Source organism: Nuphar pumila, chromosome 2 (genome assembly GCF_984573655.1).
Source record: "Nuphar pumila chromosome 2, dmNupPumi1.hap1.1, whole genome shotgun sequence".
Taxonomy (NCBI): Eukaryota; Viridiplantae; Streptophyta; class Magnoliopsida; order Nymphaeales; family Nymphaeaceae; genus Nuphar; species Nuphar pumila.
This window is the reverse complement of record NC_143250.1, coordinates 30,510,873-30,535,899: the sequence shown is the minus strand read 5'-3', so window position 1 is coordinate 30,535,899 and position 25,027 is coordinate 30,510,873. Positions and strand designations below refer to the sequence as shown.

Below are 25,027 nucleotides of genomic sequence, written 5' to 3'. Positions count from 1 at the left end.
TCAAATTTGGAAAATATTGGATTTTGGATACATTTGGATATCCTAATCTTCTATGCCATACATTTAAATCCAATTTTTGAATATTACAACAAAAAACATCTTTGGGTATTTCCAAAAAATTCATATAGTAGAGTCTTTCTCTATGGCCTTGTCCAATCAGCTTCCCTGACTGGTGATCCTATATCAAACATTCATTTGAAGAGAATAAAACATTACAATCACAATCGAAAATTTAAGAAACAGATAAAAGATTCAAGTTTAGTTTAGGAACGTAATGAACTTTTGAAATAAAAAAGCTTTTTGAGTTTGAAAGTTTTTTTTCAAAGTTCCTTATTCCTTCAATTTGAAGAGATATACTATCGGTTGTGAAAATATTTGACACACTTTAGTTATGATATTTAGATAAAATATCTTTGTTTGGAGTCATATGAAAAGATGCATCAGAATCAAGAAGCCAATTTTTTTTTACCAAAAATGGAATAAGATGAAACAACGGCTTCAGTTGAGGAAGATGCTCATTTGAGAAGAGGTTGAAGCGCTTTCACTAATTAAGCCAAAGACAAACTCTCAATGGATGAATCTTGTGATGTAGAAATATCTTTTGACTCTTGTGGAGAGTCTATCAATGCAACCTTTTTCTCGTGTCCCTTTTAGTTTAGGACATTGGGGCCTAATGTGTCTCGGTTCATGGCAATGATGACAAATAGCTTTCCTTCCATCATATTCATTGCCTTGTCTTCTATAATAATGTGGTTTATATGCACATGTGTAATTTCTCTGTAGAGAGACGGCTAAGACCGAGTCTTCTTCATTTTCGGTTTTATGCTTCCTCTATCTATTTTCCTTTGTGCTCAACTCTTATATAGTAACTTCAATAGAAGGGACCTTTCATCTATGGAGAAGAATATATTTAGTAGATTCAAATTTCGATCTTAGACCGTTGATGAATTGGTAAAAATGCTCTGCTTCTATTTGTCTTTGGCGGAGTTCTATATCTTCAGGGCAATGCCACTTTAGCTCTAGAAGAAACAATTATTCTCAAAGTTTGGATAGATCATTATAGTATTCTCTAATTGTTTTATCCCCTTAGATTATAGTCCTAACTCTATCTTGCACATTGCATATATGTGCAATATCTTTAAGAGAATACATTCTCTTAAGATAATCCTAAGCTTTCTTAGCATGCTCAAATTTGGCGAGGCTTGAACATTTTTTAACATCTACACTACTAATAAGCCAAGACATAATCTTGACTTGTCCCATCCTTCATCCCCTCTACTTCTTCTCATAAGAGGTTATAGCCTTGGTCTTTTCATTTTTGGTTAGAGGCACCTCTTTCTCACATTCTAATTTAGTGAGAACTAGCTTAGGTTCCGGATCAAACCCATCTACTAGTCCCCATAAGGTGCTTCATAATAGAAGCGCATGTTATATAATTGAAACCATTCAGTTTTATGGGTTTAATGGTGTAATATTATCATTGTCATCCATTTTACAAGGCCTAAGAGAGGAGGAGAGAAAGAAAAGATAAGGAGAAAAGAGAGAATAAAGGAGAAAAAAGAGCAATACGCGGAACACAAGCAATCTACAAATGGTTCACACGATCACTTGGAACTCTTGCAAGATCACTAACACTTTAAAAGGATCTTCAAATGGGCTTTAATAGTCCCAAGCTCTGATACCATGTAAAGAGGGGTTGAACACCTTCAAGCACCAACAAATCATCCACCAACTAGTGCAATATAAACAAACACAAGTGTCACCAAGGACACAATCACAAGTGCTACCAAGAGCACAATCACAAGCCCTACTAAGGGCATACACAAAAAGCTAAAAAAATAATGTCTCTATTTGAAGAACAAGTATGTAAGAAGCATACTTTTACAAGGGGGATGGACCCCTATTTACATACATAAGAGGGAGAGAGGAGAGCCAAGAGAGAGAGCTTAAGAGAGAGGGGACAAGGCCCCAACGACTGGATTTCCAGCCGTTGGACTAAGTCTAGCCGTTGGACCTTAGTCCAACGGCTGGAAATCCAGCCGTTGGGCCTTCAAGTCAGCAAGGTTGACTTGGTCCAACCTCCCATATATATATATATATAATACATACATATATTTCTATACACATACATGTACTATATATGTACAATTTAACAGAACCAACATTTCATTTAGAGAAAGCAACATGTGTTATTTCATGATTGTTGATATGGGACAATGATAAAAAGTATCACATTGGACTAGTTCTTTCTCAGAACATATCTAACTTTGGTTACTCATCCCCATTCTTCAATGCTTTCTCTAAATGAAATGTTGGTTCCTATCATATGACAAAAATCCTCTGAGTCTCAATGATTTGGCTACTCGATCATCCTGCTTTCCTTAATCAAATGCTAGTTCATATCAACATATCTTACAATTCTCAATGGTTTATGGGACTGAATGAAATAATTTAATATTTTTTCTATTGTGAAATAAAGTTTTGAATAATTTTTTATTCAATATAGCCAATTTAAGTTTTTATGTTATGCTTTTTATATGTATAACTGTTAGTCCTGTAAACTGCTCAATGCATTGGTCAATGTTTACAAGAAGAACAAAATCAATGAGATTTTAGAATGATTTTAAATGGCACTGTTGAGATAACAGATGCTGAAATCCTCTAGTAGTTGCTAGAGAACATACCAACTCCATTAGCCCACGTTTTACTTAGTTTTTCATTTAGCTGGTTGTCAAATAGTCGAGTTTAACCTGATGGTTCAAAGATTTTCTATGAATATATTATCTAACTTTCTTGGCTTATTTTCCTCTATCCAATGGCAGCTTTACTCACTAAAACGTGTCCGTGTTGGTGGTTTTCGACTTCCTCCAGAGCTTGGGTAATGCAGCTTTCTGTCAGATTTTGTTTTCTATTTTTAAGCAATTGCTTGATCCCTTACTACTATGGCTTTTAGCTTCTTGTATTATTACTGAATTCTTCTGATCATGAAAACCAATCCTTGAATTCAAGCAACTTTTTAGTGAGAGAACACATCCATTATTATAGTTGGTTGTCATTCTCTGAGAAGACAGCCCATCAATCATTTCTTGAAAACTCAGAGAAAAATTGGATTGTCTCAGGTTTTCTGGTGATTGTATACTTGAGAAAAATACTTTAGAAGAAGACCAAGGCAATTGATTTTTGTTTGGTTTAATTGCAGTTTTAAACTGAAACTCATAAATAAGAAAGACTTCTTATTTGAAACAGAGAGAATACTGTGGAGTTATAATTGTTTTGTTATTCTCGGTTGATGTCAATGTATGACAGTCGATGTCAATTTACCTACAAATATTTTAAACTTTAGTTTGTCATTAAATAGTTAACACTTGGCATAACTATCTTTCCTATACATGTCAGACATGCGTTGCAGATGATACAAATACACATCGTGGCTGTATAAGCAGACACATTTACAAGATGGAAAAAGATGCATCTCCAAATTAACAAGTATTGCTTGTCTGCGTTAAAAGGTCACCTATGCTGTCTCCATATGAGACAATATGCAGCTCTAAATTAATAACTGCTGCTTATCTGCACTGATGGTCACTTGACTAAAAAAGTTCTCCATATAGCCATTATGTTGCTCCAAGTTAAAGAGGAAAATTATCAGTTGACGGAAAAAGTGACTTCATGTGACTTGAAGCATCCCCATGAATAGAATTGTGTTTAGTCTTGTTTTTGTTTGTTCCCTTATTCACTTTGTTGTGTTACTACTATTGCTGGTTCAATCAGTCTTGGAAAGCATGTGGAGCTAAAAGACGCGGATCTGAAGTTGTTGGCTGGAAAACTATCAAAACCTTCTTAAACATAAGGTTTAGTGGCTGATGCTGAGTTCTCAAGTACAGCTCAAATGTGCATCCATCTATTTTACTTGAGACTCATCCAATGATATGGCATACTGAGGATTGACTCTTGTGGGGAATCAAGGTATCATGACATAGTCACATTTCCTTCCTGCAATCTTTTAGTTTTAAGTAGATTGTTTATCAGCCTCTGTTTTCTTCATTGCGTTTTTTTGCCAGTGATAGGAGATGTTCAATATGTGATTCTCCAGTTTTCTCAGGTTCCATGAATTTGACATGAAGGTACTCAAGCTCTAGGCACTTGCATGGCTGTTGATTTGCGCCTATTGTCATCTTCCAGTCTAGTTTTGTTCCTTGGCTCAAAAGGTTTCAAGGTTACCCACAAGTTGCTAATTGTGTCCATGCATGTGAAGAGAAATCAAGAATATTGAATGCATTCTAAATCTGATATTAACTGAGGTGATTGTGTATTGTGCTTTTGAACATGACAGATCCTTACAGTGAAAAATAAATGAGAAAAATTATTCTTTTGGTATGCTATTAAGGTGTTTGATTTTTCAATTCCCTCCACGTTTAAAAGACATAATGTCTAAAATAGTAACCATGCATTTTAAAAAATGTCATCCTTTAACGGTTATTTTAATCATTTTAATAAAATTGAATCTATTTAATATTAAACATTAGTTTAATGTTAAATTAACCCATATATATATATATTTGTGTGTGTGTGTTCACTAGAATATGAGAATTGAAAATATGAGAACTAATGTCTGAACCACAATTTTCATGATTTTTTTGTTCGGAAAATGATTGTACTGCATCACAAATATGACTCATTTTTTCAAAATGCCCCAAATTTTTTGCTATTCTTCTCATATCCAAAATCACAATTACCCAAATTCGCTATGACTTTTTTAAGCCTCGCATGTACAAGACTGTCGAAGTTCGAGCGATATATCGCTTCGCTCCTTGGGTAATGCAAACTCCCACTTAAAAGGAGTTTCACATTTTTTGTTCTTGTGGATATCATGAAGCACACTCGGGCTTCTTTCGAGTAAGATTTCCATCTCAGGCTACAATCTTTGGGATTGTCTTAGCTCATGTCAAGTTGCCACACCTGAAAACTCCAAAGGTTGGATATAGAGGTATTGACTTTATGGTGTTTGGATACTCTAAAAGTAACAAGGGGTTCATGGTATTGCTTGGAAAGTTGCAGTCAACTCCTTCCTCGTTCAAGTGATACACCGTTCAAGCGAGAGCAAGCTCGCATGGCATGCGTGCGATAGACACAACTTGGTCAGAATCCTTGCTTCGCTGGTTTAAGCCTACCAGCAAAGCAACTGGTACTTGGTCGGGCAGGAGGCGGTTTGGTTTTGTGCAATGATTGGAGAGGAAGGAAAAACTGGTTGTTGGTTAAATATATAAAAAAATCATCTTTGAAAAAGGTTTTGACAAAAATATTTTAGGGTTTTGGTGTTTTATGATAAAGAAAGTTAATCTGATCATATAATGCTTTTTAGATTGTCATCATGTCGAATGTTGCCAAGGTTCCTACTTTGGTGGTCAATCAGTGTTTGGCTATATACTTGTGACTTGCTTGACGTTTTCTAAAACCGATGACTCATCATCTATTTTCGCTGCTAAAAACCTTTTTCTAAATTCTGCTGCAAAGAAAAAAAATGCATGAATTTTTGACCAAGTGTTTTGTTTTGAAAATTTGGGGTGTTATAAAATTGGTATCAGAGCTAAGTCTGAGAAACCATGTTCAAGATCTGTCATGTTCACAACATCGCACTGTAAGTATGTTTTCAAGTTTTTAATCATGAAAAATCTTTACCAACTATAGATGACAACCCACGATTCGCGAGGCTACTGTTATCGGTGTCTAATCATGCACTTCGAATGACTGTGTCCATTCGAAGTCTAAGACTACCGATTTTATGACGAAGAGGGGCATTTCGCCAATGAATGCTAAAGGAAACACACCGTCGATATGGGTCGACAGGCATCACTTGGTCTTAGAGATGAGACCTCGCCCATTAGTAGACCCATCACTCTAGTCTGGGGAGTAGCAGTACCCCATCGACTTCAGTAGGATCACTGAGTTTGGGAGGCAATGGCTGGCTTTTCCCTATCGAGTTTTATCACTCGCCAAGTTATCATCCATCAACATATATACCTAGCTTGAATGACCTAAATAAATGATAGAAGTCCTATTCACCTATTTTGATCTCAAATTCTTCGAGCCATAATGTTGTCATGCCACAAAATGAACAAACATCATCGGTCTACCCACCGACTTCACTTGAGAGTGCGGAAGTGCCACCTGAGCCAACTCCAACTGCGCCTAAGGCAAGACAATGTGGCAATTGACGAGCCTATCTGAAGCTATTTATATAAAAAAGAAAACCTAGTTCTTAGGAACTCGTTATGTTTTTAGTCAACGAACTCATTATGGGGTTTTTGCCACCAATGTTTACCAGTGTGGCATGACACTTGTAATTAAAGGCGATATATGCTTGTTTGCGATACAATGCATATATATATATATATAAAAGTAATTTTTTTTTTTTACTTTCCTATATATACTGAGAAACTGAACAATGTTGTTTGTATGTGACTAGATAAATAGCTCCTACAATAAGGAGAACTGTGGCAAGCGAGAAGTACCACATGCACATACTTTATTAGAGATTCTCAACGACCTTGTAACTGCCATCCGTGAGATGACGCAAGAACCGGCCCCGCCTCACAATGAGAGCTTAGGAGAAATAACCTATGAAATATTTCTCAAACTTGACTCATCGGTCTTCGCTGATAGAGCCGATCTAGAACTAGCTAAAAGCTGGATCGAGGAAACTGAGTGTGCATTCCTGGTATTAGGAGTGTCAAAGGATAGAAAGATAAATTTTGGCACGTATAGACTGAAAAACAACACACGAAAGTAGTGTGATACCACAAAAATTATTCAGTTCTTAGAGCAGGAGATCATCCCTTGGGGGAACTTTGAGAGAGCGTTCTTAGATAATTACTTCCTGTTATACTCTAAGAATAAGAAAAATATGGAGTTCCTGGAACTAGAGCATGGTTGTATGAGTTTCATCGACTATATTACCAAGTTTCAGGACCTTGAGCGATATTGCTCCAGGTTATTTAAGACTAACCAGGAAAGGGTCGATAAATATATAAACGGGTTACGAGAAGGGCTACGGTCTCGTGTAATCACAAGTATGCCCTAGACATTGCAAGTTGCTGTAGTGGCAACTTCAAAGATTAACACGGACTGAGAGCGATCCAAAAGAGTCATAGGAAAGTGACCAATAGCATGCAATGAAAACAATAAGAGAATGTTCTCAGGTAGGCAGGAATCACAACCACCTTTCTATCAGAGAGATTTTTGAGTAAAGAACTTCACTCCAACTGAGTAGCCACCAGAGATAGAAGAAGCCATTCAGCCCAACCAACAGTCTCATTTTTGTTGCTCGAGGTGTAGTGCACATCACCCCGAAGAGGCGTGTCCACACGATATAGGGTGTTGCCTATATTGTGGTAAACAATGCCATCACATAAGAGAATGCCGCAAGAAGGCCTCAGATCAACAAAGAAATATAAAATCTGGAGGACCCTCCGAACAAACGTAGCAACGTCCCCCATTCCAACGACTGCCACTACCTATGACAAAGTAGAAACCCGTGGTGGGTAGTGTCTATGCTGTGTCGACTGAAAAATTCATGTATAATGACCTTATAGAGAAACTTGAATACCCTTGATAAGTAGGAGTTATGTTGGGTAAAAAACAATAAAAAAATCAAATCAAATGAATGATCAAGCCTAGACAAGTGGCTCATGACCTTGTGTATGGTCATCTGAATCTATATGTATTTGTTTCCCAAAGTAATGATCGAAAATCAAGGACTTGTCAAAACAAAATTATGCGTGCTTGTGCTCAAATTGGTGGTTATCGACCCTATGAGTAGGTAACTAAGTTTGCGTAATTAAGATACTAAAAGTCACTTAATAAAATCTATAAACCGTTGAGGAACTATTCACAAGAAGAGAACCCTGTGAGGTTTTACATATTCAAGATCAGTTAGTCTAGCCAAGACAAGCTTGTGAGGATGTACAACTCCATGACCAGGCAGTCCTAAGAGACCCTGTATGAGTGTACATATTCAAAACTAGTAGCTTGACTAGTATGATTTTTTAGAAGTGTATTGTCCCAATATCAGGTGAGTCTGATGAGGATGAGCTTGTGAGGAGATATGTTTCTAAGACTAGGTAATCTGACAGGAGACTTGTTCCAATATGGTAAATCCTTGTGAGAATGATCATGGTGTATGAAATAGTTATATAAAATGACTATGATTAATAGCCAGTTGGGAGAACATAGATTTAACTAAGCTACCATTATTGTAGCGTGATTTAATTTAAACTCAGATATGAGAAGACAACCCTCATCGATCATAGATCATGATATGAGGTTATGATTGAAATGAATGTGTTAACAAACTAGGTGAATGACACACCATACATACTTAGAAACCTTGCAAATGATTGCAAAATTGTTATCTGATATCTGACTACGATTGATACATTGACATACTAGTGAAAGAAACATCACGCCTACTTAGTCTTTTTGCTACTAGTATTATGAATCCAATATCTGTGAGAAATATCTTGAGTTATTCACGTAGTACTCTTAACAAAATTTTGACGACAAAATTATTTTAAGTGGGTAATGATGTAAGACTTGTAATTTTCAGTAAAAATTCTGAATAAATCTAAGAGGTATTTTATATATAACTGTTATATGAACCAAAAATGCGAAACACATATATTTTAACGAACTAATTATACTTATAACATATATATCCTCACATATATATGCTGAAACAGTCAGAGAGCCATAACTCTCTCCCTGAATAAAATTAGGAGATTTCAACGAGCCAACTCACTTAGTTTCGCCGATACAAAGAAAATGATGTATTCACCTTTTTTCATAAAAAAATATTGGCGAAACCCTAAAAATATATGGGACCCACAAAAATTTTTAGTGGACCCCACATAAATATCTTAGTAAAAATATCCTGTAGGCCCCACAAAAATATCTCATGGAATCATGAGGTGGGCCCCACAGGGATATAGAAGTTATTTTATTACTTTGTCACTAAGTTTGGGTCTTGAATCAAGTAAGTTGACTAGATCAGATCCACACCCCATGTGGATCCAAGATCCACATAATTGCCTATAAATAAGAGGAGACCCCCTCTTAGAAAATTGTCTAACCCTCTCTCTCCTTTTTCTCTTTCTAGCCTCTCTTCCCTCTCTCTCTTCTCTATTGGTTCTAGCCTAGACCTAGCCCACTTGCAGTGAGCTTGGACCTGCCTAGCCTAAGCTAAGCCTAGTTGATTAAGATCAACTTGATCTACCAGGTTAGCTTTTCTCTCTTCTCTATTGACTTGGTCTTAGCCTAGGTCAAACCTACTTGACCTAGACTTAGCCTACTTGAAGTGAGCTTAGACACACTTGACCTAGATCAAACCCAATTGGGACAAAACCCTTAGCTCTGACGACTTGACCTCTTCTACCATTCCCTTGACTAGGTCCAACCCATCTGACCTAGCCTAGCCTAGTTGAGGTAGGTTCAAACCCAGTTAGGCCTAAGCTAGGTCTAATTTGGTTTTTGGTCTAGACTTCGTCGTTTCGTTGAAAGCTACAAGAGACACTCTTGGTTGTGATCATACCGAATGTAAAGGGCATGCTGACCATGACCTGGGAGTATCTCAACCATCCCGTTGGAGCACCGTCGCATAGCTTGGGTAGGTTTGCACAACAAATAATGCCAAAGTTTTACTCTTCTTGATATATATTTGCTTATGCATTTACAATTACCGTCACATCGAACGATGCCAAAGCTCTTACTTTCCGTAATATATATGTATTTGCTTATGCTTTTAAGATTGTTGTCATGTCGAACGATGCCAAGGCTTCTACTTTTTGCAATATATATGTATTTGCTTATGCTTTTAATATTGTCATCGCGTTGAACGATGCCAATGTTCCTGCTTTCAACAATATATATATATATATATATGTATATATATATATATATATATATATATATATATATATATATATATATATATATATATATATATGTGTGTGTGTGTGTGTGTGTGTGTGTGTGTGTGTGTGTGTGTGTGTGTGTGTATTTGCTTATACTTTTAAGATTGTCATCATGTCGAACGATGACAAGGCTTCTGCTTTCGGCAAATATATATATTATTTTTTTCTGCAAGTTATTTAGTTCAGTTTCTCTCGCCGAACATTAAATATGCTTTCATTTATGCCGCCGCGCTATATCGCACATAGGCTCCTGCTTATACTACATATAGCTGCGCATAAATAAGCATTTAAATGAAGATCAACTCCTATCACCAAATACGATTCTATATTCCGCTCCTCGATCAAGATTTTGATTGACGAAAGAAGGCCCTATTGGAAATGCTTCTCTCCTTGCACAAAACCAGTTTTTTGTAAAAATCTAAGTCACTTACGCATGGCCTAACTAAGGCCTAGGTTTCAACAAACCATTATAGATGTGAAGTACGCACAATGATGCACATCTATCCCTGAGTTAAGAGTAGCATTTTTTCCATCAAAGAGAGGAAGTGTTGCCGAATTTTTTGAAAAGATGCTCACTGAGATTAAGAGAGGAAGTATTGCCTTTTTGTGGTATTTATATTTGTCCATCACATGTTATTTAATGCATCATTTGTTTGGCCTTATTATTGTTTTATTAGAGATTTTGTTGAGGTGAGTTATGGGCACCTCGTGTTATATCATTCTAGATTGTCCACTTGCCATATTATAGATGGTTGTTGAGGTGAGTTATGGGCACCTTGGGACTCTAAAATGATTTGTTATATGATCTCTAATTATGAGTGTGTCACTCATTTTTTCTCTTTTGGCCATTGATCTAATGAATGCTCTCATTTATATGTAAATGTGATGGATATATGGTGTTTAAAACCTTAAATGTTTTAAGGTATATTAGAATCAAGGTTTTGGGGATTATTGCTCAACCTTTTATTGTTTATGAATCATATGAGTACATTTGCACATTTATGTTTTGTGCTTTTGTGCACAAGTGTTCTTGGTGTGTGTATATTCACACATTTATTCCAAAATGATATTGTTATGGGTATTCTTTTTGAAGAATATCGTTTCAAGGTTTTATTTATATGTTTGTCATTACAAGTTTTATTGCCTCAAAAGTCTTCTCCTTTTATGCCCCTTATCTAAGTGTCATCATATGTAGACAAGAATTTTATTACACCTTCGTGTGTTGGTAGCCTTTTGTTGGCTTTTGCTCTCTTGGTCAGCTGAACACACTTGTCTTGAGTGTTATTTTGTGTAGACAAGGCACGTTGATTCACACCATTGTGTGTGATTTTAGTCCATGTTGGCGTTTGTGTCCTTGTTCTAGTCGCTGAGATGTATGCCCATAGTTGACTTATTTCACTCATTTCAAGTGCCATCTTATGTAAACAAGAGATGTATTGCGTTTTAGCCCATGATTGGCTTGTTACTCTTGTTCTAGTAGCTGAACATACTTGGTTTTGAGTGTATTTTTACGTAGACAAGAGATACTTTTGGTCCATGTTGGCATGTATTATCTTGTTCTTGTCGTAGATGCACTCATTTCAAGTATTATTATATGTAGACAAGAGGTTCTTTTGCATACCTTTGTGTGTGTCTTTGGCCTTTAATGGCTTTATATTCTTGATCTAGTAGCTTATACACTTGATTTATGGGTTTTGGAGAACTAATAAGGTAGTTGCTTGTAGTGGATGAACTATTGTTGAAATTTAAGAAATTTCATTCATATGTTGATTTCTTTTAGATACAAGTGAATCATATCTTTGATATGCATATTTTAAAAATCAAATTGATATTTTAGCATTTAATCTATATATTGAGTGCTTATGGCTTTTTTAGCCACTTTTGTATACAAAATGAGTTTTTTGTCATTTGAGTGAGATTTTCCTAAATGTGTAAGGTTCTCTACTCAAATAACACTCATTAATTTGTCTCTTAAATCAATTTAAAACTTTTTGAACTCTTGTGTTCATTTTGACTAAAGTTTGTTTGAAACATGTTCATTAATGATTCCTTTAAGTGTTAATTCATTTCATGATTATATATGCATATGCTCATTAATAAAGCATATGTACCTTATGCCTCTTCGTAGGCTTATTGTGGTGTCCCTTAGTGGACCATTGTGTTATTCCCCATTATGGGGTTATGTTTGTCCAATGTTGGACCTTTTGAATGCATTATGCATTCTTGCAATTCATTTCTGCATAATTTGCTTCCGCTCACTCTTTAACATGATATATGATTTTGAAACTTTGGTTTTCTAAATTTTCTTTTCATGCTAAAATAATTATCCTATCATGTGCTTCAAATTTCTATGCATAAGTTATATTTTTGCATCATTGTTTTGCGGATGTGTCATCCGATATGGTTTCAATTAATCTTGTTAGAAATATTCCATTTGAGTAAAGTGCAAAGATATGTTTTACTTGTTTTTTTGTTGTTATTCCACAGGATCTTGGAGATAGGATAAAAGGAAGTACCCCGGATGGATAGGGACACATGTTCACCATTTGAAGGCAATTGAAGAAAGGCATTTTCAAGTTTCAATAGCATCCTTACCGAAGCCTCTTGGAGTCTTGCGCCTTTTTCAACCTTTTCGTTTCCCCGCAAAGTTTGAGGGGGGGTGTTAAAATATGTGTACTCATACACATATATGTTGAAATATAATCCTTAAATGTACGTATATATATTTATATATAAAGATACGTATATATATATGTATACATATCTCTATTTATATATATATATATATAAATATATATATTTCTCTTCCTAAAATACCCTCAAGGGTATTTCTGTAATTTGTCATTTTACGCATATTCCAATTAGGAATATGCATTGTAATTTATTTTATTTTTTGTTTTTTTATTTTCGTACCACATTAGGGGCCTCCCAATAGAGACGTTGGGAGCCCCCAACGGTCACAAATGTGACCGTTGGGGGCTCTCCAACGTCTCCTTTGGGAGCCCCCAAGGTGGTCCCTTTGAGAGTGTATATATAGGGGCTCTCCCCTTTGTATTTGGTACTCCTTGTAGGAGCTTATGCTCCATTGTATAGGGTTTTTACCCTCTTCTTCCTTTTTCCTCAATAATATTCAACTTATGACTTTAAGTCATATTTACCCCTTTTATGGGTTTATATATTAGCACATGATGTACTTGTGTTGTTCCATTGAGTGGGTATATTCGCACTTCGTGTGCATGTGTATGGGTTCATTATTGAACCTAATGTATTCAAAGTCACTTTCTAACAGCTACAACATTAAAAGAGAAAATGCATACTGAAAAGTTTTTTGTCACTTTTTTTCTTTTATTTTCTTAATGATTCTTTTCTCATAGTGTTTTCTTGGGGTAATCAAATGTAGACAAGGTTCATAGATATCAAAATCAGTAAAGATGGTTTGCCATTGTATACAATATATTTGTTAAGAGCCTGGCAAATGAGATCTTTCATAACACTTGAAAAATCAACAATGAAAGAAGAGAGAGAGGGAGAGAAACAAAATCTCTCTACAAGACAGGTAACACAAACATGCTCATATGTGTTCTAAGGTTGTTAAAAAACTTTCATAGTGATTCAATCATGCTCATATGTGTTCTAAGGCAGGTAAAAACCTTTCATAGTGATTCAATCATGCATATATGTGTTCTAAGGCAGTCAAAAAATTTCATAGTGATGAAATCATGCTTTAAAAAAACTTTTATAGTGATTCAATCTTGCATATATGTGTTCTAAGGTTGTCAAAAAACTTTCATATTGATTCAGAAGAGCAGAAAAATCCATTAAGCAAGTAGCATTAAGCATATTTTATTATGCACCTACCTATTTCTCATATATATATATATATATATATATAGTCACTAAAATTAGAGAACTAGATATATGGGCATTTCCAACACTTTTTTGCAAGTACAACCATGTGGATGTGCTTGGCATGGTGAATTTGTTAAGAATCAACAATTGGATCGTGTATTTTCGATGAAAAATGTGATTTTTGAATGCTTGAATATCTATGAAGATTATGAGCCATTGATTTTAAAGCCTTAAAAAAATCTTGTTTATACATCAAAATTGGATGATTCAAGAGTGGGTTATTATAAAACCAAGCACGTAGATCACATCCGAACAGTTAGATTCATGAGAAAAGAACAAAAAATCCATGCAAATCGAGGTTCACACATTAGTTCTTATATTCTAGTGATTATATATATATATATATATATATATATATATATATATATATATATATATATATATATATATATAGAGAGAGAGAGAGAGAGAGAGAGAGAGAGAGAGAGAGAGAGAGAGAGAGAGAGAGAGAGAGAGACTCAAAGCATTTCATACATTCACCTGACAACACAGATACATCAACAACGATATATTCATTGAAAATCCCACAACGTGCCACACTTTGAAGAGAAACTCCCCAAAAATTGTATATGGTTATTGTAGGAAAGCAAAAACATATAACCTTCCTGGTTTTTAATAAAATTAGAGATGGATATAGAGTTTACACTTGCATCATCTGGGCTAAAGCTACTTCCCGTCGAACTGGACAGAATGGATGACCATTTAAAGATTTTGAAAATGCCGAACAACAGAAGAAATAACCAAAAGAGAACCACCTACAAGGTCACAATATAAGTTCAATCTTGACCAATTATCAGAGCAAATATCTATGTGAACATATGAGCCCGAACACGCAAATGAAATTTGGATCAGCAATTAACAGTCAACACATGAACAAGCTTCTTCACCAGTTGTGCATTTATTGAACACCTGACTTTATTCAGGGGTTTTAACAAAAATCAAAGCCTCAACAATGTAAACAAGCCACACACAAACCACGAATCCAAAGCAATACTAGAAGCAGATCCACAAAAGTTGGTCCAAAAATGCCTGAATAAAGTGAGCAACGGAGGTGGAGGAATATTCAGATAAGCAAATAACAGTGAAAGACACAAACATCTCAGCTAGTTTTCAGAAATATGCACATGGCTGATTAGCATATGTGCAGAAAAATCTATCGACTCATACCATTTGAAAATCATCATTGTGAATGAAAAGCATCAAGCTTATAAAATTAGGGATTCTACGTCCTTTACTTTATTCAAGTAAGGTTTGTTAGATGAACTTTGGCCTTGAAACAAGTGAAGTCCAGCAGGCATATGCGTCAATGTGCTGGAAAAGCTACCTAGATACACTTCCTATGTTCATAAATTGATTAAATTTACACAACGTGACTTTCCCAGTCATGGTCTATGCAAGTGTGAAAGGTTCAAAAGGAAACAATCTTTTCTGTGAATTTTAATCTTATCAAAATATTAGATAAGAAGAAATCTACAAATTGTTCTGTCTATCAACAAGTAAAAAGTAATTAAGATGACAATTACCAGCATGGATTTCAGTAGCCGGCCAATCTCCTGGAGTTCATCACCAAAAGTATTCTCAATTAGATGCCTGTCCAATAAAGCATCCTGTATAACAGAGCAAGGAGGAAAAAAGAAAACTTTAGAGTGAGTTATCAAACATGATTATAAGTTAGCAACAAAAAACTAGACCTTTCGAGTACCCGATATAATTATGACACAAACATAGACAGTATCTTATCTAGTTCTCAATTGTGATATGTAGCATCAGGTAGTTTGTTACAGAAAATAAAATACACATGCCTTGGCCACAAATATATCCCTACACCATTGTGAAACTCCATCATCTGTTTGCGGCAATTCTTGCATTAGATGGCGTTTTATGTGTACATGTACCTACACAGACAAAAAACAACATGGTGAGCATCTACATACCACTTTACTAAAACTAACGCAGGAGCTCATCATACACAAAGCATATACAGGCTAAAAATAAAATGATAACCAAGAATATGCTTCGCGTGTGTAAAAACTTTCATTCAGAATCTGCTTCATATATTAGCACTTTGAGACAAGAAGAAACTAATGAAAACCAAGCATTTCCATTTCTCGGGAGCAGTTTTTCCAGCAGTTTTCAGTGAAGGCCAATAATAAGTTCTCCGGCGAGGTCTCAGGCCATGCGAAAGCGGTTTTCCGGCAACCGACAAAGTCCTTCGACCAGAGAAGAGAGAAGAAGAAAGAAGGGGAAGAAGAAAAAGAAGGTGAGGAAGATGGGAAGAGGAGGGGCGTCAGTGATGGCCGACGTTCAGACGAAAGGGAAAGAGAAGAAGGTGATTTGGGGGTAATCAGAGAGAGAAAGAGAGGGGGAGGGAGAATTTCGCGTCCTAGATGGGCCATTTTTATCGAAAAATAGCGATGAAAAAATTCCGTTGTGAATTCGTCGCTAAATAGCGACGGATTTGTGACGAAATTTTTTTTGTCGCGAATCCGTTGCTAAGTTACGACGGATCTTGAGACAATTTTTTCGTCGTGAATCCGTCAATAATTAACGATGGATTCACGACAGAATTTTTTCTGTCGCTAATTTCGCAAATATTTTGAATGTTAGCGACATATAGTTTTCTCTCGCTAATCCGTCGCAAATTTGCAACGGAAAAAATCCGTCACAAATTTCCGTCGCTAATTAGCGTTTTTCTTGTAGTGACATGAGTTTAAAACTCACAGGTGGCAGCTTGCCGCAAGATCGAAGCTAGGCGTTCTTTCTAGTAGGAAGGAAGGACCTCAAAGGTTTTACCAACGGGAGACCTGCCAATGTGTGGTAGGTGATGATAGAGCTTTTTCCTTGGGCTAGGTGCTAAATGTATGTCTAGATGGCTTAGGTTTGAAGTATTCAAAAATGAGAGCTGGCTTTTTAAGAAATTGCTTTGATGAACAGAGTTACTTCTACTTTCTGGAAGCTTCTTACTTTCCCTCAAGTATGTCTCACTCTCTTTTCTCTCTTTGTGGATGTGAAAAATAGGCATTACAGTAAGATCATCTCTGCAACCGAATGCTTTCCACAGTATCCTTTGTATCAACTTCTCCAAAAGCCAACAAAACCACCATCTTCCTTTCAAGAAAATGTTAAAACTGTTGTTTTCAGGAGTTAACTAGAGCTAGGTGAAATTTGACGTATATATAAATTATCTTTGGTCTTTTTTTCTTTCTTTCTTTCAATTAGCTTTCTAACCCTCGAGAGCACTCTCAACATTTTGGACGACAGACACGACAAAAGACAAAATTATATCCTATGCTTTCATTATTAAATAGTAAAAGATTTTCTGAAATTAGCCAGAAAGTATTAGAAGCCAATAACACTTTGATTAAGATGGTGCAACTTCCAGCTATCTTTATTTGGTCCCACAAGTTTTGACACTCGTGTTGCTGAGATCATGCTTAAAGTGACAGTATGATATCTGCTAAGATTTTGATCAAGTGGGCCTGAAGTTGACCTTCTCTTTTAACCTTTTCCTATTCAAATATATTGCCTGCATGCATGTGTGTGGGCTCAGAGTGGTTAATTAAAAATGCCACTACACTATCTTCCAATGTTGTCAATATCGTATCGGACCCTTAATTGATTTTCAGAAAAATCGGCGATTCGTGCTGAATAAGCTAATTTTTAACCAGAAAATGACGTGTCAAGAAAAATATTAAAATAATATAAAAATGTCCTAATCTATTTTTAAAATTTTATTTAAAAACAAGCTGAATCAACTCAGTTTCGTATGGATTTTTGGTCGATATAATATCAATCCGTAGGTTCACAACCATACAGACAACGTTGCTATTATCCAATAGCTAGTCATGTACTGGCTCTGTTATGGGCTGTAGGAAAGCAAATTAATGATCAGGCAAGTATGTTTCAAGGTACTCGGGCCTAGGTTTGGTAAACTAACTGAGCAGCTGGTGACTCTGCTAGGTTCAGCTCGTCACGAACTCGTTCATGATCGGTTCATATAGCTGGTAAGCTGAGCCAGAGTAGCTCATTTAGCTTAAAAGAATTGAGCCCAAACACAGGGTGTTCAGCTCAGCTTGAGAGAGCTCATATAGATAAAATATATATTTATATGTATAATATATATCTTAAATGTAATATATAAAAGATGAATGCATAAAATGTATATAAAAAGAGAAGGATGGATTATATATATATATATATATATATATTCTATGTATAAATAATATGAAATGTTTTTACACTAGCCAGCTCATGCTGTTGGGGCCCAACAGCAGATGGATGATGATCAGGTGCAGCGGCACACTGCAATTGTTCCATGTGATTGCACCTGATCCCAACACTAAATAATCCTAGTAACAACGTCCGAGATGATGCGCAACTAGAGCTGTCAATGGACCGGGTGTCGGCCATCACAAGTGTACTCAAACCCGCTCAACTAACTACTCGCTGGATTTGGGTTCGGGTTCAGATTTTGTCAGGTCAAAAAATGAAATTGCAAAACTGGATTTGTATAATTTAAAGAGCAGATATTTACTAGGAATACATACAAAACACTCGGGGGAAGCCAGATAAAATGAAGTATCCAATAAAAATCATAACCCAAATCCGGACTGCCCATTACTGAGGGGGGGGGGGGGGGGGGGGGTTCCAGTCCACCCAAATAACATTAACGTCAGTATTAATGTTTATGTCCATACCTGAGTATTTGAATTTGGGTTGAGACTAGGGGTGTCAACGGGTCGGGTTTGGTTCAGACCCAGGTGGAACCAGACACTAATCAGTACTCAGACCTGATAACAACTACATGAACCAAACCCGCGAACCATACCCGGTAAAACCATATTTTTTTTATCATTTTTACATTGAAAAATTGTGGGTCTTAATCAAAACTCGGGTCGGGTCCGTGTATGGTATGAAATTTCACAAACTATACCCAGGTCCATGTATTAATTGGACCTTCGGGTCTGGACCCGGGTCTTCTTATTTATCACCATACCAGGACCCTATAGGGTTTGGTTCGGGTCAGGTCCGGGTAAACCAGGCCCGTTGACACCCCTAGTTGAGACCATCCACAAACCCGACCTAATGACAGCCCTGTGCTCAGCTCCGTGGTCCTAACTTCTTAGAGTGAAATCCAAAACAACTTAACTTTTTTGAATTAATGACTTAGTGTTGGAAAAACAGTTATTCAGAGAATAAGGAGATTGGAGACTCGGCACGTATTCGTCTGAGTTGTGCAAGTTAACTTAATTTGAGCAAATAACTTTTTTCCCGGATTGGTGATGGATTTGCGTTTATTTTGACTATGGGATAATTAGTGCGCCCTATATATATATATATATATATATATATATATATATATATATATATATATATATATATATATATATATATATTTATCTAACATTAAACAAGTTATCTTTAACATTAGTTACATTCATATTAAAATAACTAAAATACTATTAAATAAATATTATTTTTGAAAATGCATGGTTACTTTTTTTATTATTACAGGCCTTTTGAACACGAAGGAAAATGAAAAATCAAACACTTTTTTTTAAAGAAAAGTAACTTATGAATCCTAAAAAAGTAACTATGCATTTTTAAAAAATATCATTCTTTTAAGAATGTTTTAGTTATTTTAATATGATTGAATGTAGCCAGTGTTAAAATAAACATACACACAAATAAATAAATAAATAAATAGATATATAGTACATAGCATAGGTTAGGTGTTTGCGACACGTGCTTCATGAGTTTTTATGCTCTTTCGGTGTTTTTTTTGTAGTTCTAACACCATAAATGTGTTGGGCATGGTCGATTTATGAGGAATCCATAACTGGATCATGTGTTTTTGATGAAAAAAAATGATATTTGGAGCCTCAAAAATTTACAAAGATTTTGGATCATTGATTTTTTGAACCTTATAAAAACCCACCCATGTGTCGGAATCGAATACTTCAAGAGTTGATCCCTATAAAATCAAGTGCATAGATCACATTTGTATAGTCAGAAATTAAAAATAAAACAAAAAAACCCTAAAAGACCATCAAGCATGTATCACAAGCACCTATGCTCTACTCTCACTCTTTATATATATATATATATATATATATATATATATATATATATATATATATATATATATATATATATATATATATATATATATATATATATATATATATATATATATATATATATAAAATGGGAAGGGGGGTGGGGAACATTTGGTTGTGACGACATGAGGTACAAATACCTCATTGGTTTCATTTGTATTTTTTTCTTTGTTGTTTTTCGTGAAACTAACCTTACAGTTGTAATCTACATGTTTTCCTTAATGAGATTTGACTTTTGAATTGCCTAATTAAGATACATAATTGCATTTTTATAAAGATTAAAAAATCAATGGCCTACAATGTGTGAAACTTTCTCAGGACATAAATTTATAATTTTTTTGCCAAAAAAACATAATCTAAAGCCGATCCCTGATATTTGGAATATGCTGATCACATCCATGAGATCTGATTGGATCAAAACAACCTGCGCCTATGACACATAACATCATGGCAACATTACCAAATGTTCCCCTATTATATGATGTTAATTTAACTTTAAACCTTTATGTTAGTATCATTCAACTGATTAAAATAAATAAAGTGCCTACAAGACAAATTACAAGACATAATTGTTTTAAGGTTAGAGATGTCATCCTCATGACTTTTTAAATTGAAATTAAAAAATTATTTTTCTTATATATATGATGTTAATTTAACCTTAAACCGTTATTTTAGTAACATTCAACTCACTAAAACGAGTAAAAGTGCCTACGAGACAATTATTTTTAAGGTTAAAGATGTCACCCTCGCTTTTTAAATTAAAATTACAAAAAATTACTATCTTTTGAAAATTTTATTTAACTTTTCTTTTCAAATCAAATGACCTAATATACCCTTGAAATTAATCACAGATTTTAAATTGTCATTGCTTTTAAGGATGATTTGATCATATCATTAAGTTGAATAATGCTAAACTTTTTTTCTTGTAAGGCAAGTTGGTGTTAGGCAGACCCTACCAGTTATACAACAATATCATTGGGTTTTGAACCTGTCCCAACACAAGGTGAGCCACTTCCTTTTTATCTAATGCTGAATCGATGACTTAATTGTATAAAAATAAGAAAGAATTCTCTTAGATTTGAAGAAATAAGAAATAAAAGAAATGACTTTGCTAACATTTACAAGTGTTTTTTTTGGTCTGGTCAGAAGAGCCTCTAGAGATCCTGGTTTTTCTTGTATCAGTTTTGATATCGTAGAATACAAACAGAGAAGAAAGTATTTATTATCGCCTTCATTGCGGCTCCTTCAGTAGATATTGATGGTATTCGCGAACCTGTTTGCGGTTCTCTACTTTATGAAAATAATATTATTTTTGGTGCCATTATTCCTACTTCTGTGGCTATAGGATTACACTTTTACCCGATATGGGAAGCATCATCAGTTGATGAATGGTTATACAACGGTGGTCCTTATAAACTAATTGTTTTATGCTTCTTACTTGGTGCAGCTTGTTACATGGGTCGTGAGTGGGAGCTTAGCTTCCCTTTGAGTATGTGCCCTTGGATTACTATTGCGTATTAAGCTCTGGTTGCAGCTGCTATGTTCACGAACAAAGAAATGAAGCGTGCACTAGCTGCTCCTACCAGACAAGGGGTGACATGCACTAGCTGCTCTTACCAGACAAGTGGAGTCGTAATATAAATGGTTTGCACCTGTTCCAACAATATATATCGTGTTTAAAAATGTATACTAGTTCAATGTTACACTATCATTACTGAAAAGGGTCCATAGTTTGAATCTCCGTAGGGGTATTCTCCAGCTTAACCATTAAAAAAAAAGTTACTAGTCACTAACCGATTTTTAAAAGGAAGGAGTTATAAATGATTACTCCTCTTTACAAATATGAAAATAAATCTCAAGAGAATCAAAATCATGTGAATTGAAGTCTCATGAGATTTCACTTTTCATGTTTGGTTGGTTTAAGGAAAGGAATCTCATTTGGCTCCCAGAGCACATGATGAAGGTTGTCAGAAGTAGTATTCCGACGAGTTTCACCCCCCACTGCCTTCCCTTTAGTTGGATGCAGTGACACCAAAAGAAAATTTTGGGGAAGAGGGGCTAGTAAGAGGGCCTCGCCACAAAACAAATAGCAGCACACCTCCAATAAAACATGCCCATGTTTGTCCCTTGTTCAGTCGCCAATGGAGCATGCTAGAATCACAATTCCAATGAGCTCCACCAAAGAAAACCATCTTTAGTGGTTTTGCATCAACCAGGAAAAATTCGAATGGAAAGAGGGTCTCACCGAAAAACAAGCAACAACATGCCTCCAATAATACATGCTCATGTTCGTTACTTGTTCAGTGGCCAATGGAGCTTGTTGGAATTGTGATTCCAGTGAGCTCCACTATGGAACCACCCTCTGGTGGTTTTGTATCAACCATTAAAAAAGAAATGCATAAATGCCCATCCCAGCTACCATATTCCAAACAAGCCCTTAACCTTTTTCCCTCTAGAATCCTCCATATTTTCTCTCCCATTGTGGTGATTTCGGTGTATTTTTTTTGCTGCATTTCGATGAGGTTGAAATATCCTTCGCATCGACTTTTCAGGTTAGGTTGAAAAGTAAGTTCTATATAAATTATATATATTATTTTATTTAATTATGAACATTTTTTTTGCCTGTATATGTAGGTATTTAATAGCCCTATGTGTATTTGTATTTCATTGTTGATATAGATATTTTTTTTATGTTTGTCCATATTTTATTTAATATTTACTACCAGATTTATTGTTTATAATTTATTATGTTTAGTTTTTTTTATAGATATATATTTATTTGTGTTGTAAATGATTTATGTTTGTTTACTTGTCCTTTAGTTAATATTCAATATTTTTGTATTAGTATAATGAAGCTAACTAGGGTTTACTGTGTACAAACACTAAATAAGGGTCAAGGGGTTATTGAACTGCTCTAATGTCTTTTGTATTCTATTTATATCTTACGTATTTCATAATAAATACTTATAACATAACAAAAATATGGCAACAGAAAGAAAACAAAACCCCCACCTCCAAGTGATGACCCAATTATGGTGCCTGAGGTCTAATAAATATCACAATTTATGTACGAAGACAATCAGTTGTACTGACATGTACATGTTTATATTTAATTTTAATTAGTGATGATAACAGGTTAATGAGGAAGAAAAAAATGTTCAGTAACTAAAAGAGCCAAAATATATGAATTTTATGAAGAAATTATGTTGGCAAGCGACACAAGTGTTAGGTTTACACATTAGTTTGTTTATTCATTTATTATATTTTTATGTTGACTAATTTAAATCTAACATGAGTGTATCACATATCTAATGTCTTATATAACATTTAGCAAGATTTATAGAAAGACTAAAAAAATCCCAAAAAGGAGGTAATGACAGCAAGAGCAAAACTTTTCTAGACCATTTACCTTACTTCGTATTTCTTTGTGAATCTCAAAAGTGATGTTTTTATTATTTTTCTATCGATTAATAAAAACTAACTGATAAATATTAAATATTTACAGCAAATGATCGAAACTAAATGGATGACAAATGTGGCTCATGGATATATCCTTTCTTTTAATTTGACAATGTATATGTTGTTGTGGACTTTATATATATAAATAAAACATAAATTTTTATATATGATCACCGACCTTAAACTTGAATTATGTTACAGATCTTAATTTTTGTCAATTGGAGCAACAACACTGAGTTCTTTGAAAAATGAATATGAATGCAAGGGAGTTCAATCTGTACAATTCAATTGGATCTACAACTAATGCAAATAAAAACAGCAAAGTACTAGTACACGTGATAGGCCATTTTTCTAATATTTTTCAAGTATCCATGTGACATAGCTTCTAGATCCACCATTCCCTACCAATTTTGTCGGTTCACTTACACATATTGGTACTAGTAGGTAGCATAAGCCCAAATTTAAGAAAAGCATAAACAAATAATAGCAATTTGAGTTGTCACAACCTTATTTTTCACACTTCTTGTCTCGTGCAGAGAGGGAGTTTGACAGGTTGTCTTGGCTACGTGGCACACAACTTGTCTTAGAAGCAATGAGCTACATAAACCTTGCAGAAGCAAATTTGAGGTCGTGCATACCCATGCATGCTTAACACAACAGAATGAAGAACAAGTGCATCACCTTCTTGTGATAAGCGCACGAGCAGTCGAGGGTCATAGAGTGAGCTACGCATCCGATAAGCATCACGGACATTGGAGTGAGCATCGAGTTTTTGAGATACACCGAACAAGGAGCATATTATATTCTGGCACCTGTAGGCCCCACAAAGTGTATAATGCTTCTCACAAAGAACCCGTCGTCACGATGGAGAAGAATTTTTGGCCTCTAACCGAAGACAGTTGCTAGTATGATGCAGTGAAACTCTCTAGACAAGATGAATCATCATCATTCGACACGCACTCGTTGAGCCCCACACAAGGGTGTAAGGTTGGGTGGCAAGATGGACAACAAGAGTGGGCCTCACGCATGCCTGAGATGCCCAAGTGAGGAATTTGTATACTCGTGAGCACCCTCATGCACTCCGATGTGCTAGTCACAAGAAATACGATTTGTCCACTCAGAATTGCACAGTGGTGTACCAATGCAAGTCAAGAGGAAGGTCTCTTATATAGGTGTTATGAGCCCTAACCCTCATCAACCAATGCAAGTCAAGATGAAGGTCTTCTATATGAGTGTTATGGGCCCTGACCCCCCCGCCAATAGGACGAACCCTAATATCGCTTGGAAACACAATGTTTTTGTCCCAAATGGTGTTCTTGAATGCAGACTTCGTATTTCGCTGAAACAATCATACTAGGGTGTTCCTCACATATGAATGTATCCACACAATTTCGATCTTGGCTCAGAGATTCTCAATGTGCATAAAGATCCACAACCCTGAAGTTTGGGTGGGCCCGCATAGGCAACAACATGACACCTTCGGATGAAGTAGCGCCTTTATGTGTTGTTACTTCACAGATGCGTTCTCCATATATGGTGGTTCAGGAGAATACTCAATCGTGGTACATGAAA

The 25,027-nt window shown here is 35.4% G+C and overlaps 1 protein-coding gene across 1 annotated transcript in view; it reads left to right on the top strand.

Annotated features, from left to right (window-relative positions):
- LOC149845149 (putative ribosomal large subunit pseudouridine synthase SVR1, chloroplastic) overlaps positions 1-4,377 on the top strand; it is a 49,161-nt gene extending 44,784 nt beyond the window's left edge. The window contains exons 10-12 of the mRNA XM_089995551.1: positions 2,823-2,878; positions 3,772-3,966; positions 4,094-4,377. Of these exons, the coding sequence (XP_089851677.1) occupies positions 2,823-2,878; positions 3,772-3,844 (129 nt within the window). The 3' untranslated portion in view covers positions 3,845-3,966; positions 4,094-4,377. The remainder of the gene's footprint in view (positions 1-2,822; positions 2,879-3,771; positions 3,967-4,093) is intronic.
- Positions 4,378-25,027: the final 20,650 nt, after the last annotated feature.